The sequence below is a fragment of the Eleutherodactylus coqui genome, chromosome 2 (genome assembly GCF_035609145.1).
Source record: "Eleutherodactylus coqui strain aEleCoq1 chromosome 2, aEleCoq1.hap1, whole genome shotgun sequence".
Taxonomy (NCBI): domain Eukaryota; kingdom Metazoa; phylum Chordata; class Amphibia; order Anura; family Eleutherodactylidae; genus Eleutherodactylus; species Eleutherodactylus coqui.
The window spans coordinates 44,283,102-44,298,224 of NC_089838.1; the positions used below are offsets into that span (position 1 = coordinate 44,283,102).

A 15,123-nucleotide genomic window follows, 5' to 3' on the forward strand; every position below is an offset into this window, starting at 1 on the left:
GAGGGTGGTGGCGGTTCAGTGTATGTGGCAGATGGAGGGTGGTGGCGGTTCGGTGTATGTGGCAAATGGAGGGTGGTGGCGGTTCGGTGTATGTGGCAAATGGAGGGTGGTGGCGGTTCGGTGTATGTGGCAGATGGAGGGTGGTGGCGGTTCCTTGTATGTGGCAGATGGAGGGTGGTGGCGGTTCGATGTATGTGGCAAATGGAGGGTGGTGGCGGTTCGGTGTATGTGGCAAATGGAGGGTGGTGGCGGTTCGGTGTATGTGGCAGATGGAGGGTGGTGGCGGTTCGGTGTATGTGGCAGATGGAGGGTGGTGGCGGTTCGGTGTATGTGGCAGATGGAGGGTGGTGGCGGTTCGGTGTATGTGGCAGATGGAGGGTGGTGGCGGTTCGGTTTATGTGGCAGATGGAGGGTGGTGGCGGTTCGGTGTGTGTGGCAGATGGAGGGTGGTGGCGGTTCGGTGTATGTGGCAGATTGAGGGTGGTAGCGGTTCGGTGTATGTGGCGGGTCGGTGTATGTGGCAGATGGAGGGTGGTGGCGGGTCGGTGTATGTGGCAGATGGAGGGTGGTGGCGGTTCGGTGTATGTGGCAGATGGAGGGTGGTCGCGATTCGGTGTATGTGGCAGATGGAGGGTGGTGGCGGTTCGGTGTATGTGGCAGATGGAGGGTGGTGGCGGTTCGGTGTATGTGGCAGATGGAGGGTGATGGCGGTTCGGTGTATGTGGCAGATGGAGGGTGGTGGCTGTTCGGTGTATGTGGCAGATGGAGGGTGGTGGCTGTTCAGTGTATGTGGCAGATGGAGGGTGGTGGCAGTTCGGTGTGTATGTGGCTGATGGCAATTCAGCATTTATGGCAGATGGAGGGTGGTGGCGGTTCGGTGTATGTGGCCGATAGAGGGTGGCGGTTCGGTGTATGTGGCAGATGGAGGGTGGTGGCAGTTCCTTGTATGTGGCAGATGGAGGGTGGTGGCGGTTCGGTGTATGTGGCAGATGGAGGGTGGTGGCAGTTCGGTGTATGTGGCAGATGGAGGGTGGTGGCGGTTCCTTGTATGTGGCAGATGGAGGGTGGTGGCGGTTCCTTGTATGTGGCAGATGGAGGGTGGTGGCGGTTCAGTGTATGTGGCAGATGGAGGGTGGTGGCGGTTCGGTGTATGTGGCAAATGGAGGGTGGTGGCGGTTCGGTGTATGTGGCAAATGGAGGGTGGTGGCGGTTCGGTGTATGTGGCAGATGGAGGGTGGTGGCGGTTCCTTGTATGTGGCAGATGGAGGGTGGTGGCGGTTCGATGTATGTGGCAAATGGAGGGTGGTGGCGGTTCGGTGTATGTGGCAAATGGAGGGTGGTGGCGGTTCGGTGTATGTGGTGGGTCGGTGTGTGCGCCAGATCGGTGTGTATGTGGTTGACGGCAGTTTAGCATTTGGTAGATGGAGGGGGGTGGTTCGGTGTATATGGCGGGTCACTGTGGGCTCGGCTGCGGTTGCTCAGGGCGATGCAGCAGTGCGGGTACGGCCACTCTCACACAGCCACGTGCGGCTCCCATTGCTTTTAGTGGAGCCTCTCAGACACGCGCTCGATCACGCCGCCGGACAGCACTTTCCAGCACCGCTGTTTGTACCATTCTGTGCGTTTGGCGCACCTCACCAGCGGTCGGGGACACTAAAGCCACTTTCAGAGACAAAAATGCTGCCTCTTAAAGCAAAATTTAAATTGCAGCGCTCTGCCCGCTCCTATCCGAGAGCGCCCTGACATGTGTTCGCTGCTCACAAGGGGGAGTAGTAGTGATAACATGCAGTTGACACCATCACCGTGAGCGGCTCCCACAGCGGCCTCGGAGGGAGCAGCCGCCATTGCTCCGTCTACCTGCAGTCGGGCCTACAACACAAGCCGCTGTCTTCTTGCCGCGAGGGGGCTGCACCTCACGTGGGCCGCAGCCTTCTGTTTTCCCGCCTTAGTTACGTCATGTCTGAGCGGAATGTAGCGGCGCACGCATCGCGTACTTCCGCCCTCATCCAATATGGCGGCGGCTTCCGTTGCGGCATTTCCGGAGCGCAGTTTCCGGTAGCGTGCGGCAGCTGTTCGGGCACCATGGCGATGCGGCAGACCCCGCTGACCTGCTCCGGGCACACCCGGCCTGTGGTGGACCTGGCCTTCTCCGGTATAACGCCGTACGGCTACTTCCTCATCAGCGCTTGCAAAGGTGAGAGCCGGTCATGTGACTTGTTGCTATGGGAGACGGTACGGAACGATGATAGACTTATAGCGCCGTGCTGCACTCAGCGCCCCTCGCCTTCCTGTGTCCCCCTTTCCCTACTCACCTCGCTGTCCTGTGTCCCCTTCCCCTGTGTCCCGTGCTGCTGCTGTGTCCCCTCGCTTGGCCACTGCCACCATAATGTTGTTTGCCACTGCCACCAGTATGCTGCCACCCCTCGCCACTGCCATGTACCCCTGCACCCCTCGCCACCACTGCCGCCAGTATGCTGCCGACTTTGCTGTGTCCCCTGTACCACTGCCACCGGTATGCTGCGCCTCTCGCCACTGCCACGTCCCCTGCACCTCTCGCCACTGCCAGCGGTAATCTGCCGCCCCTCACCACTGCCATGTCCCCTGCAACCCTTGCCACTGCCAGCAGTATACTGCCGCGTTGCTGTGTACTGCTGTGTCTTCTCGCCACTGCCACCAGTATGCTGTCACCTGTCGCTACTGCCGCTGGTATGCTGCCGCGTTGCTGTGCTGCTGCCAGTGGTATGCTGCCACCACTGCTGTGTCCTCTTGCCACTGCCACCGGTATGCTGTCACCTCTCGTTGCTGCCGCGTTGCCCGCGCCGCTGCCGTGTTGCCTGCGCCGCTGCTGTGTCCCCTCACCACTGCCACCGGTATGCTGTCATCTCTTGCTACTGCTGCCGGTATGCTGCCGGGTTGCCTGTGTTGCCCGCGCTGCTGCCAGCGGTATGCTGCCGCCACTGCCGTGTCCTCTCGCCGCTGCCACCTCTCGCTACTGCTGTCAGTATGCTGCCGCCCCTGCTGTGTCCCCTGCGCCCCCCGCCACTGCCACCGGTATGCTGCCGCCCCTCACTTATACATGGCTCTATCTGCATGTTGTCTTTACAGACGGGAAGCCGATGCTGCGGCAGGGCGACACTGGAGATTGGATCGGTACATTTCTCGGCCACAAGGGGGCGGTGTGGGGAGCTACCCTTAACAAGAATGCAACCAAAGCCGCCACGGCAGCGGCAGACTTCACGGCGTAAGTATAGGCCTGGGCAGAGTGGCTGATAATAGAGGAGGATTGTCGCAGTAACTGCCATGTTTTGTCTTGCAGTAAAGTGTGGGACGCGGTGACGGGTGACGAGCTGATGACCTTGGCTCATAAACACATTGTAAAGAGCAGCGACTTCACTCACGTAAGTGCGCTAATACATCTCCACTGACCGCCGCGTATCTATGGAGATGCTGGTTACCTAGGAGATCCAAAATGGCTTCTGTTGTGAGTAGGCGGGAGCACAGCCCCCTCCTCACCCCCATCCTCAGGGATGCTGCGGGAAAGGGGGGGGGGAGCCGGCGGCCGGAGGGATGCTGCGGGAAAGGGGGGGGGGGGAGCCGGCGGCCGGAGGGATGCTGCGGGAAAGGGGGGGGGGGAGCCGGCGGCCGGAGGGATGCTGCGGGAAAGGGGGGGGGGAGCCGGCGGCCGGAGGGATGCTGCGGGAAAGGGGGGGGGGAGCCGGCGGCCGGAGGGATGCTGCGGGAAAGGGGGGGGGGGAGCCGGCGGCCGGAGGGATGCTGCGAGAAAGGGGGGGGGGGGGAGCCGGCGGCCGGAGGGATGCTGCGGGAAAGGGGGGGGGGGGGGAGCCGGCGGCCGGAGGGATGCTGCGGGAAAGGGGGGGGGGGGGGAGCCGGCGGCCGGAGGGATGCTGTGGGAAAGGGGGGGGGGGGGGGAGCCGGCGACCGGAGGGATTCTGTGAGCTGCGGGAAAGGGGGGGGAGCCGGCGACCGGAAGGATGCTGTGAGCTGCGGGAAAGGGGGGGGGGGGAGCCGGCGGCCGGAGGGATGCTGTGAGCTACGGGAAAGGGCGGCGGGGGGGGGGGGGAGCCGGAGGCCGGAGGGATGCTGTGAGCTACGGGGAAAGGGGGGGGGAAGCCGGCGGCCGGAGGGATGCTGTGAGCTGCGGGAAAGGGGGGGGGAGCCGGCGACCGGAGGGATGCTGTGAGCTGCGGGAAAGGGGGGGGGGGGGAGCCGGCGACCGGAGGGATGCTGTGAGCTGCGGGAAAGGGGGGGGGGGGGAGCCGGCGACCGGAGGGATGCTGTGAGCTGCGGGAAAGGGGGGGGGGGGGAGCCGGCGGCCGGAGGGATGCTGTGAGCTACGGGAAAGGGCGGCGGGGGGGGGGGGGGAGCCGGAGGCCGGAGGGATGCTGTGAGCTACGGGGAAAGGGGGGGGGGAAGCCGGCGGCCGGAGGGATGCTGTGAGCTACGGGGAAAGGGGGGGGGGGGGGAAGCCGGCGGCCGGAGGGATGCTGTGAGCTACGGGGAAAGGGGGGGGGGGGGGAAGCCGGCGGCCGGAGGGATGCTGTGAGCTACGGGGAAAGGGGGGGGGGAAGCCGGCGGCCGGAGGGATGCTGTGAGCTACGGGGAAAGGGGGGGGGGAAGCCGGCGGCCGGAGGGATGCTGTGAGCTACGGGGAAAGGGGGGGGGAAGCCGGCGGCCGGAGGGATGCTGTGAGCTACGGGGAAAGGGGGGGGGGAAGCCGGCGGCCGGAGGGATGCTGTGAGCTACGGGGAAAGGGGGGGGGGGGGAAGCCGGCGGCCGGAGGGATGCTGTGAGCTACGGGGAAAGGGGGGGGGGGGAAGCCGGCGGCCGGAGGGATGCTGTGAGCTACGGGGAAAGGGGGGGGGGGGGGAGCCGGCGGCCGGAGGGATGCTGTGAGCTACGGGGAAAGGGGGGGGGGGGAAGCCGGCGGCCGGAGGGATGCTGTGAGCTGCGGGAAAGAGGGGGGGAGACGGCGGCCGGAGGGATGCTGTGAGCTGCGGGAAAGAGGGGGGGAGACGGCGGCCGGAGGGATGCTGTGAGCTGCGGGAAAGAGGGGGGGAGACGGCGGCCGGAGGGATGCTGTGAGCTGCGGGAAAGAGGGGGGGAGACGGCGGCCGGAGGGATGCTGTGAGCTGCGGGAAAGAGGGGGGGGAGACGGCGGCCGGAGGGATGCTGTGAGCTGCGGGAAAGAGGGGGGGAGACGGCGGCCGGAGGGATGCTGTGAGCTGCGGGAAAGAGGGGGGGAGACGGCGGCCGGAGGGATGCTGTGAGCTGCGGGAAAGAGGGGGGGAGACGGCGGCCGGAGGGATGCTGTGAGCTGCGGGAAAGAGGGGGGGAGACGGCGGCCGGAGGGATGCTGTGAGCTGCGGGAAAGGGGGGGGGAGACGGCGGCCGGAGGGATGCTGTGAGCTGCGGGAAAGAGGGGGGGAGACGGCGGCCGGAGGGATGCTGTGAGCTGCGGGAAAGAGGGGGGGAGACGGCGGCCGGAGGGATGCTGTGAGCTGCGGGAAAGAGGGGGGGAGACGGCGGCCGGAGGGATGCTGTGAGCTGCGGGAAAGGGGGGGGGGGGGGGAGACGGCGGCCGGAGGGATGCTGTGAGCTGCGGGAAAGGGGGGGGGGGGGGGAGACGGCGGCCGGAGGGATGCTGTGAGCTGCCGGAAAGGGGGGGGGGGAGACGGCGGCGGGAGGGATGCTGTGAGCTAAGGGGGGGGGGGAGACGGCGGCCGGAGGGATGCTGTGAGCTGCGGGAAAGGGGGGGGGGGGAGACGGCGGCTGGAGGGATGCTGTGAGCTCCGGGAAAGGCGGGGGGGGGGAGACGGCGGCCGGAGGGATGCTGTGAGCTGCGGGAAAGGGGGGGGGGGGGACGGCGGCCGGAGGGATGCTGTGAGCTGCGGGAAAGGGGGGGGGGGAGACGGCGGCCGGAGGGATGCTTGGGGGAAGGGGGGGAAACTGCGGCCCCAGGGATGCTGTGAGCTATGGTGAAGGGGGGTGTCAGCCGCGTTGATGCTGGGAGCTGTGAGATGGGTTACAGACAGGTGGGTGTGGCTTTAACATCGTGTGTTATATTTTGGGGTCTCCTTGTCTTGCAGGACAGCAATCACCTGCTTACGGGAGGACAGGACAAGCTTCTGCGCATCTATGACCTGAGCAGACCCGAGGCCGGTACGTGGGAGGCTCTACGGCGCGGCTGTCGCTTGCAGGCCGGACGCTGCACTTCTTTGGTCTGATCAGAAGACCCCTGTCCATTATCAGAAGGTTGCTGATTACATTGGTTACTGTCTGCCCTGCCTACTCCGTGGGGATGAGCCATTCCTAAATAATGATCCTGGCAATCAGTGGGGGTTCTGCCATCAGACCACCAATGTCACTAGTTATCAGCAGGCATCCAGCTGGGTCTGATTGGGGCAATGTCTCCGAGATCCCTTCTGTAGAGAGGCGGTAGGCAGCTGGTCTGCGGATGTGATGGGTCCCCCTGGGGGGGTTGTGGGGTGCAGTTGAACCCCTGTATCACGCCGCTGTCCTCTCTCCTCAGATCCGGAGCAGATCGGTGGTCACACTTCTGCCATCAAGAAGGCGCTGTGGTACAACGATGACAGACAGATCATTTCTGCAGCGGATGACAAGACTGTGCGGTGAGTGGTGCTGAACCGTCATGTGATATGCTGGCTCCGCCCACTGCGCAGTGTGAGTGATACAGCCATCACTACAGAACAATATTTAAATGAAACAATCCCTCTGCAGCGCCCCTTACTGGAAGGCAGGTACAATATGCTCTCTGAGAAGGAGGCAGCTGCACTGCGTGTACTGGTGGGAAGAGCGCCCCCTGCATGATGCAGCCACTCACTGCTGAGGAGGATGCAACTCCCAGATGGTCTCTGGGGGCAGTGCAGCGGGGGGGGACTAACCTGGTGCTACAAAGGAGGTGTAGGAATCTCGTTAGCATTGACGGAGGTAATTTACAAGCATGACTGCAGTTGTGTGTTGGTATGTCGGGACAGATTTGGACCTTGTCGGCCTCCCCTACATCTCCAGTTGCCACAGAACAGGCGCTGTAGCGGGGTCTATGAAAACTGCGGGGGCCTCATGTCCACTGGAGCTATTGCCTTGCGAGAGGGCTAATTGACATCGAGCTGTCTTCTGGCCTTGGTTTATTAGGGTTATGGCAGTTTGGTGTATTAGGGTGGTGGCGGTTCGGTGTATATGGAGGGTGGTGGCAGAGTTCTCTAATAACACTGGTGTCTCGCCTTTAGCCTGTGGGACCGAGCCAGCATGACGGAAGTAAAGACGCTGAACTTTAACCTGTCGGTCAGCAGCATGGAGTACGTTCCGGAAGGAGAGACTCTGCTCATCACGTACGGGAGAACCATCGCCCTCTATAACACCTCCAGGTACAGCCGTGTCCTTGCCGTGTGCTCTCTGTAGGAACACCGGGGTATCTCATAATCTTCTCTTTCCAGCCTGGAGCTGATAAAGTCCTTTGAAGCGCCGGCGCCCATCAACTCCGCTTCTCTCCACCCAGAAAAAGAGTGCATTGTGGCTGGGGGCGATGACTTCAAGCTGTATAAGTATGATTACACTACAGGGGAGGAGCTCGGTAAGGACCCCTGGACATGGCCGTGGTCTTGTCCCACATCCTACTAATCACTAATCTCCTTCCCTTTCTTCCCTGACAGAATCCTACAAAGGTCATTTTGGTCCAGTCCACTGTGTTCGCTTCAGTCCGGACGGGGAGCTTTATGCCAGCGGCTCTGAGGACGGCACGCTACGATTGTGGCAAACCGCGGTGGGGAAGACATACGGCCTGTGGAAGTGTGTCCTGCCAGGTAATGTTGTAGGGGTCTGCTGCTCCACAAAGGGGGGTTGTAGGCGGTTCAAGCACATCACTGACATTAACCCTTTCCAATCCACTGTCGGACCTCGTCCCACATTGAGATTTCCCTGCATCGCTCTGATGTTGGGTGATGGCTGACACATTTCTATCTGTATATTACACTATGGGGGGGGGGGAGTCCTATTTCGGAGGTCTCTTCTGTATCTGTATACTACACTATGGTCCTACATCAGAGCTCTGCATGTTGTTACAAGCCTGTGCTATATATATTAGCCTGTAATGTTGGAGACCTTTTTTGTCTGAATGGAAGACACATTTCAGGTTTTATGTAATCAAGGATGCTGATTTCAAAAATCAAGGCGAAAAAATTCTCTGAAAACCGGAACTATTTACACTTTAAAAAAAAAACGAAAAATCATTATCAATTTTCTTATTTTAGATATTTGTTTATTTTATGCCCAAAATAAAAGAAAACATATTTATTTGTTATTTAAAACCAAAATACATGAAACATCATAACCATATTATTTGTTTATATTTCTGTATGTACAGTACAAAAAAAATTACAATTTTTACAACAGTCATAGACTCATTAGCAGACTCCATTTACTCATACGATTTAGGAGAAGGATAGTTAGTCTTTCTTGTAACGAAACATGGCAGTGAATTTTTCAGTTTTTTTTTCTGGTCATTTAGGGAGGTGTTCTGGTTTTCGGAGAATTTTTTTTTTTGTCTTGATTTTTTTGAAATCGGCATACGCTATTTACATAAAACTTGAAATGTGCCTTCCATTCAGACAAAAAAAGTCTCCGACACTACAAGCTAATATATTTGACCTGACTGACTTTCCAGTACCTCTCTAACTTCCCGGTGTCATACAAACACGAAATTTGGCACGGCAATTCTTTAGGTCCTAAATGCGAAAAGTAAAGGGGTCACAACTCGATTATTCAATGCTAAGTGCAAAAGTAAGTGCACCCCTATGTAATGTAACTTCCTAGTGTTGTACAAATGTGAAATGTGGCACGAGCATTCTTTAGGTCCTAAGTGAGGAAAGTGGGAGGGGTGGCACATTCTACAGAGGACATTGGTACATGCAGTCTGAGGAGAATCTAATGCTCCTCTCTGTGTATAGATATTTTATTCCTCGGTTCCTCTGAAGTAACCACTACTTCATAAAACTTTAAATGCGAACAACAAGTAAATACCTGTATCAAATTAACTCAGGTGAAGCCGGGCAGATCAGCTAGTACATATTATATGTGGTGTTCTGTACTGCACTGTATTAGGGATATCTAGCTCATATCTGCGTCCTATTATAGAAGTGTAATATCCAATATATTTACAGAATTATTAGAAATTATCTTCCTGACGTGAAACGCTCAGAACTCACATTTAATTCTCAAAAAATGGCTAATGAAATCATCCTGACGGCAATTTTTCTGTGTCTTTGGAATAATTCCAAGGAATACGCAGCGTACCTTTCCACCCAAAATAAATCTGAGCGGGAAGCGTACAGGTGACTAAGCGAATTGGAATGGAAAGGGTTAAAGTAACAGCCTGAGATTAGAGGGAAGGTTCAGCTTTACCTCCTCTGGTGCTTGTCTGGACTGAGATGCAGTACCGGATGCCATCATTGACAGAAGGAGTGCTGTTCAGGCAGAGGTGAAGCAGATTTGCCTCAAACCTTTAATTCTTAGCTCCCCTTTCTGATGAATGTCCAGCCTCCCTCCTGATGACGAAATGCGTCAGCTTCAGCTCGTCTGTCACCATTGTAGTCAGTGACTACAAAACTGATCATAGTGAGCTAGAATCCTCCCGGACAATGCTATGCACCCTTAACCCAATCAGCAGAATTAGGAACTGCAACTCTGAAGGTGAGGGAGCCTAAAGCCACTCTCGCACGTGTCAGAAAGTGCTGCTCAATATCGAGGCATTTGTACTGTGATTTCGAGCACAGGTCTGTAAAGCCCCATTAAAATCAATGGAAGCGTTGTGCCGCAGTTAGCGCTGCACTTGGGACGCCGTGCAAATCGCAGTAAAAAGTGTGTGTGTGTGTGGGGGGGGGGTTATCCGTCCTGGCATGCTGCTGATGCCCTCCGCTCTGGGAGGTCACGTTACTCTGGAGAGGGACTTGTCTTGGGGTCTGTTCTATGTCAATAACCTCATGTTTCCCTGAGCAGAGGAGTTGGTCGCAGAGAACTCGGACGCCATCTACAACGTCTCCTCTGAGATTAAGGCTTAAGCGCTGCAGTCTTGTAGCGATATCATGAGACTCAAGTAAATGTCCAGGAACGTCCGCTTCGTGGAGTCCTCCATCTATGGCGACGGCGCAGGAGGGACCTGGCCGCATAGTGACTGTGAGACAACGGTGACATGTTGACCTATCGGGAGGCGGCCCGGATGAATTTTCTGGTGGGAGGGTCTGATGCGGAGGCTCCGCTCCCCCACCACCACCACCGCCATTACCTTATCTGCTTCTCCCTATTTACGTAATGTATTTTCAGTCCTCTGAATAAACTGTGTACAAAGTCTATAGTTTGTGGTCTGTGTGGGTTGATGATCCAGAGGGGTCGGAGGGTCCAACATAATGTCATGGTATCCTGTGACATGGAGCCTTATGTCGGTAGGTGTGATCTGTACAGGTGTACACGCAGGGGAGCAGGATCTCTCCCCGCCAGCTCTCCCTGCCCGCTGTACACGCGGGAGCTCTCCCTGCCCGCTGTACACGCGGGAGCAAGATCTCCTCTCTAGAGGCTTAGTGATGCATTGAGGAAACTATTTGGGTCAGGAGCACACAAAAGTAAGTCATCAACATATTACAAGAGGGCGGTGCCCTCGGGAATCGGCCAGGCGTCTAATACCAGCTTCATGCATCTGGTGAACTGGGTTTGGGCTATTCTGTGCCCCTTGTGGCAGCACTGTCCAACAGTACTGCTTTCCTCTGAAAGTAAATGCAAACAAATACTGACAGTCTGGCTGGCCCTTTATACCCTTTTTCTTGACGGGGAACAAAGGGGTATTGGCTGGGGAGACACATTCCTTGAGGGCTTTAAGTTGACATAAAGAAGAGACAGTGTCTGCAATTGCATCTTCCTGGGCATGTGCCAGGGGCTACTGACGGACCATGGAGGCTTTTTCCCCTTCTTTTAGGTAAACCATTACCGGTGGGACTGACAGTCTGCCGAGGTCCGTCTGACTGGTAGCCCAAAGGCTCGAAGGAACGACACTTAAGAGCTTGTTCCTCTGCGTGCGTAAGAGTGAGGACAGGGAGAGGTGTCGCTAGGTCTGCTGCCATCCGGCAGAAGGTCGGGTGACTTTCAGACATGGAGTGTATACGAGCCTCACCGGATGGGTGAAGTTCGATACAACATCACAAGGGTCCCATCACATCGGTTCCCAATATGCTTTCAGGACCTTCCAGCACAAGGAAGCGCGTGAGGCATCGCGACCCTTTAGCGTCTTTACTGGAAAAAGAGGGGTGTTTGCTGGAGAACGTATCTCACGCAAATCCCCCATCGGAATCAAGTCTCCCACTTGTTCCCCAATCAGCATTTTTCTTGTGGGAAACTAAAGGGATACTGTTTGACCCAGGGGTGTGTATCCTGGCTTCAGATTTACCATCATAGGGGGTATATTCAATTTCCCTATGTCTGTCTTGGAGGTGGCTTACTATTTGTCAGGACCTGCGGAAAGCTGAGTTTCTGCAGTAGCTGTCAAGACAAACACATGAGCCGGATCCACCAAGAGAGCAGTTAGTTTACAAAACTCTTCTGAACTGTCACCTGAGGTCTCAACCCGTACCGATCCATCTGGTGAGAATTTGATGCATGCAGATAAGGCTTATAAGATATCAGTACAAATAACAGAGACATGAATTACAACAAGGCAGAATAATCCACAAACATCTAGCCATATTGGAATATTATATTCTTTAAGCAAATTCATTATTAATCTGATCCTGCCTGCAATGTCTCATCAAATTTGACAAAAAAAACAAACTTTCCCTAACTGCCCAAGCTTCTCACTCCCCTCCTTTGTGGACAAGAGAGGGATGAAACATTACGTACTTTTACATCATCTAGCGCCACCCCTTCGATACTGGCCGTTTGCGTGTTTCTCCTACAGAACATTCTCTCACTTACTGTTCATGCTGATCTTTGCGTTCAGGAAATCCTCTTCCATCTTCAACACATGATGGCATGTGTCTCTGTGCTTTAGGTGCAAGCCAAGACAAAACTCAGATGGAAGAACTTTTTCCAGTTCTCAAGCACTCATATTTATCCCTTCACTCATACCACATGACAGGATAGAATTGTTACATTTACAGTCAGCTCACACTTTTGAAACATTAACCATTTGCTGCAGCTGTGCAATACACATAACAGGATGACAAGACAGTTTTGCACATAGCATCTACATAAAACATACATGTATGACATTATGGAGGGGGCCAGAAAAGCATGTACTGGGCCAATACACCTGTAAATGTGTGCGATTAGCAGTGTACAGTAGTACTGAGCAGTGTAGCTGGGATGTCAGCAGCAGTCTCTCTCCACAGCTATTTTTTCCTCCTCCTTGCCTTCTATGGTAGCGCATAACTTGAGCCTTCAGTGAAGCTGATGATCTGTCTCCGCTGTAGCACTTGAATTCACATTGTGATGCAGGAGGGGAGTAGTTTTTCTGCGTGCTGCAGGTATCAGATATGAGGAGGTTCTTGGCTGCAGTGCACCGGGATTTTTCTGCTCAGAGGAAAGAGGATGACAACTGGGACACAGGAGGTGATAATGTCTTTATACAGAAAGGGTTTTAAGCCTTGTTGGGGAAGAATACGGGGCCTGAAGCCTCGTTCACACGGATGAGATTTTTGTGCACTCCTCACTGCAATGTATTTGTGCTATTTTGTGGATGTAAATACAGCCGTCGGTTTACAGGAGTTCAGTGCGGGTGTCCTAGAGGAGACCCTCCCCTATCCGCCCACCTCACAATATCCCAGAGGAGATCCCCTTCTCCATCTATTTCCCACTCGCCTGTCCCAAAAAAGACCCTCCATCTGCCCCCCCCCATCACCTGTCCCGGAGAAGACCATTCCCCATCCCGTCCCCTTTCACCTATTCTAGAGGAGACCCTCCCCCATCAGCCCCCACTCACCTGTCCAGGAGGAGACGTCACCTATCTGACCCCTCTCAACTGTTCCAAAGAAGACCCACCCCTCCATCCACCCCCTTCACCTTTACTGGAGGAGACCCTCCCCCATCCGCCCCCACCTTACCTGTCCCAGAGGGGACCCTCCCCCATCCACCCTCTTTCACTGGTCCTGGATGAGACCGTCCTCCATATGCCCCCCTTCACCTGTCCTTCCCAATCCAGCTCCCCTTCACATGTCCCAAGGGAGATGCTCCCACCATCTGCACCCCCTTACTTGTCCCAGAGTAGATCCTTCCTCATCTACCTCCCTCTCACCTGTCTCGGTGGAAACCTTTCCTCATCCACACTCTTTAGATTTCCTAGAGGAATCCCTCCGCTTTTCGACCCTCCTGGCCTGTCCTGGAGTAGATCCTCCCACTTCTGCCACCCCTTACCTGTCCCGGAGCAAATCCTCCCCAATATGTCCCTTCTTGCCTGTCCGGGAGGAGACACGCCCCCCTTGACCTCTCTCGGAGGAGACCCTTTCCCATTCACCCCCCCCTGCACCCCCCACCATCTGTCCCCTTTCAACTGTCCCGGAGAAGAAACTCCTCCATCCTTTTCCACTTACCTGTCCCAGAAAAGACCCTACCCAATCTGTCTCACCCCCCCCCCCCCCTCTCACCTGTCCTGGAGAAGACCCTGCCTCGTCTGCCACCCCCCCCCCTCACTTTTCCAAGAGCAGGCCTTTCCTAATCCGCCCCCGTTCACATGTCCCAGATGGGACCCTCCCCAACAGTCCCGCCTCAAATGTCCCAGAGGAGACCCTCCCCCATACGCCCCTCTCAGCTGTCCCGGAGAAGCCCCCCCCCTCCCCTTATTCGCCCCCGCTCACTTTTCCCACAGGGGATCCTCATCTATCCACACCTCTCACCTGTCCCAGGGGTGACCATCTGCCCCCTTCACCTGTCCTGGAGGAGACGCTCCCCCATCTGCCCCCACTCACCTGTCCAGGAGGAAACCCCACCTATCCACCCATACTCACCAGAGGAGACCCTCCCCCATCTGCCCAACTTCACCTGTCCTGGAGGAGAACCCCCCCCCCCCTATCTTCCCCAACTGACCTGTCCAGGAGGAGACCAGATCTATCTGTCCCTCCTCACCTGTCCCGTAGGAGACCCTCCTTCATCCGCCCCCCTTCACCTGTCCTGAAGGAGAACCTTCCCCATCCGACGCAACCTACCCCCCCCCCCCCTCACCTGTTCCCGGAGGAGACCCTACCCGATCTACACCCCATGCCTGTCCCAGAGGAGGCCCCACCCCACCTGCCCCCCTCGCCTTGTCCCGGAGGAGACCCCCCCCCCCCTATTCGGCCCTCCTCAACTGTCTGGGGGGAGACCCTCCCCTATCCGCCCCCCCCTTCACCTGTCCCAGAGGAGACCCACCGCATCCGTCCCGCTTAACTGTCCCAGAAGAGACCCTCCTCCATCCGCCCCCCTTCACCTGTCCCAGAGGAGACCCTCCCCATGCATCCCCCCTCAACTAATCCAGGAGAGAACCTTCACATTCGTTTCCCCCCTAGCCTGTATCAGAGGAGACCTTCCCCCATCCACCCCCCTCACCTTTCCTGGAGGAGACCCTCCCCTATTCCTCCTCCCTCACCTGTCCCGGAGAAGACCACCCCATCCACCCCTTATCACCTGTCCCAGAAGAGACCCTCCCCATTCGTTCCCCCCTCAACTCTCCAGGAAAAGACCCTCCCCATCTGTTCCCCCCTCACATGTCCAGGAGGAGACCCTCCCCCATTTGTTCTCCCTCACCTGTCCCGGAGAAGACATTCATCCCCCCTGAAATGTCCCGGAAGAGACCCTCCCAATACGTTCCCCCCTCACCTGTACCAGAGGAGCTCTTTCCCCTTCCACCCCCTTTCACCTGCCCTGGAGGAGACCACCCCCATCCACCACCCACCCTTACCTGTCCTGGAGAAGACCCCTCCATTCGTCCTCTGTCACCTATCCAGGAGAAGACTCTCCCATATTAACCTCCCCTCACTTGTCCCGAGGAGACCTTCCCCCATTCACCCCTCTCACCTTTCCTGGAGGAGACCCTCCCCTATTTGTCCTCCCTCACCTGTCCCAGAGAAGATC

General features: G+C 56.9%; 2 protein-coding genes across 4 annotated transcripts in view; one reads left to right on the forward strand and one right to left on the reverse strand.

The window, feature by feature from the left end:
- Positions 1–1,955, reverse strand: part of EPS8 (EGFR pathway substrate 8, signaling adaptor) — an 85,787-nt gene extending 83,832 nt beyond the window's left edge. For all 3 annotated transcript variants that reach the window (XM_066590721.1, XM_066590714.1, XM_066590722.1), the window contains exon 1: positions 1,858–1,955. The gene's annotated coding sequence lies outside the window, so the exon portion shown is untranslated. The remainder of the gene's footprint in view (positions 1–1,857) is intronic.
- A 74-nt stretch (positions 1,956–2,029) lies between these two features.
- STRAP (serine/threonine kinase receptor associated protein) lies at positions 2,030–10,383 on the forward strand. The gene is made up of 9 exons (XM_066590723.1): positions 2,030–2,194; positions 3,106–3,241; positions 3,317–3,398; positions 6,108–6,180; positions 6,551–6,650; positions 7,269–7,406; positions 7,476–7,612; positions 7,692–7,841; positions 10,033–10,383. Exons 1-9 carry the CDS (start codon positions 2,083–2,085, stop codon positions 10,092–10,094), a joined length of 990 nt encoding a protein of 329 aa, XP_066446820.1. The 5' UTR covers positions 2,030–2,082; the 3' UTR covers positions 10,095–10,383.
- Positions 10,384–15,123: the final 4,740 nt, after the last annotated feature.

Coding starts and splice junctions, on each gene's coding strand:
- STRAP (XM_066590723.1), top strand. CDS start 2,083: ATGGCGATGCGGCAGACCCCGCTGACCTGCTCCGGGCACACCCGGCCT. Junction 3,399..6,107: donor AGAGCAGCGACTTCACTCAC/GTAAGTGCGCTA, acceptor CTTGTCTTGCAG/GACAGCAATCACCTGCTTAC. Junction 6,651..7,268: donor GCGGATGACAAGACTGTGCG/GTGAGTGGTGCT, acceptor TCTCGCCTTTAG/CCTGTGGGACCGAGCCAGCA.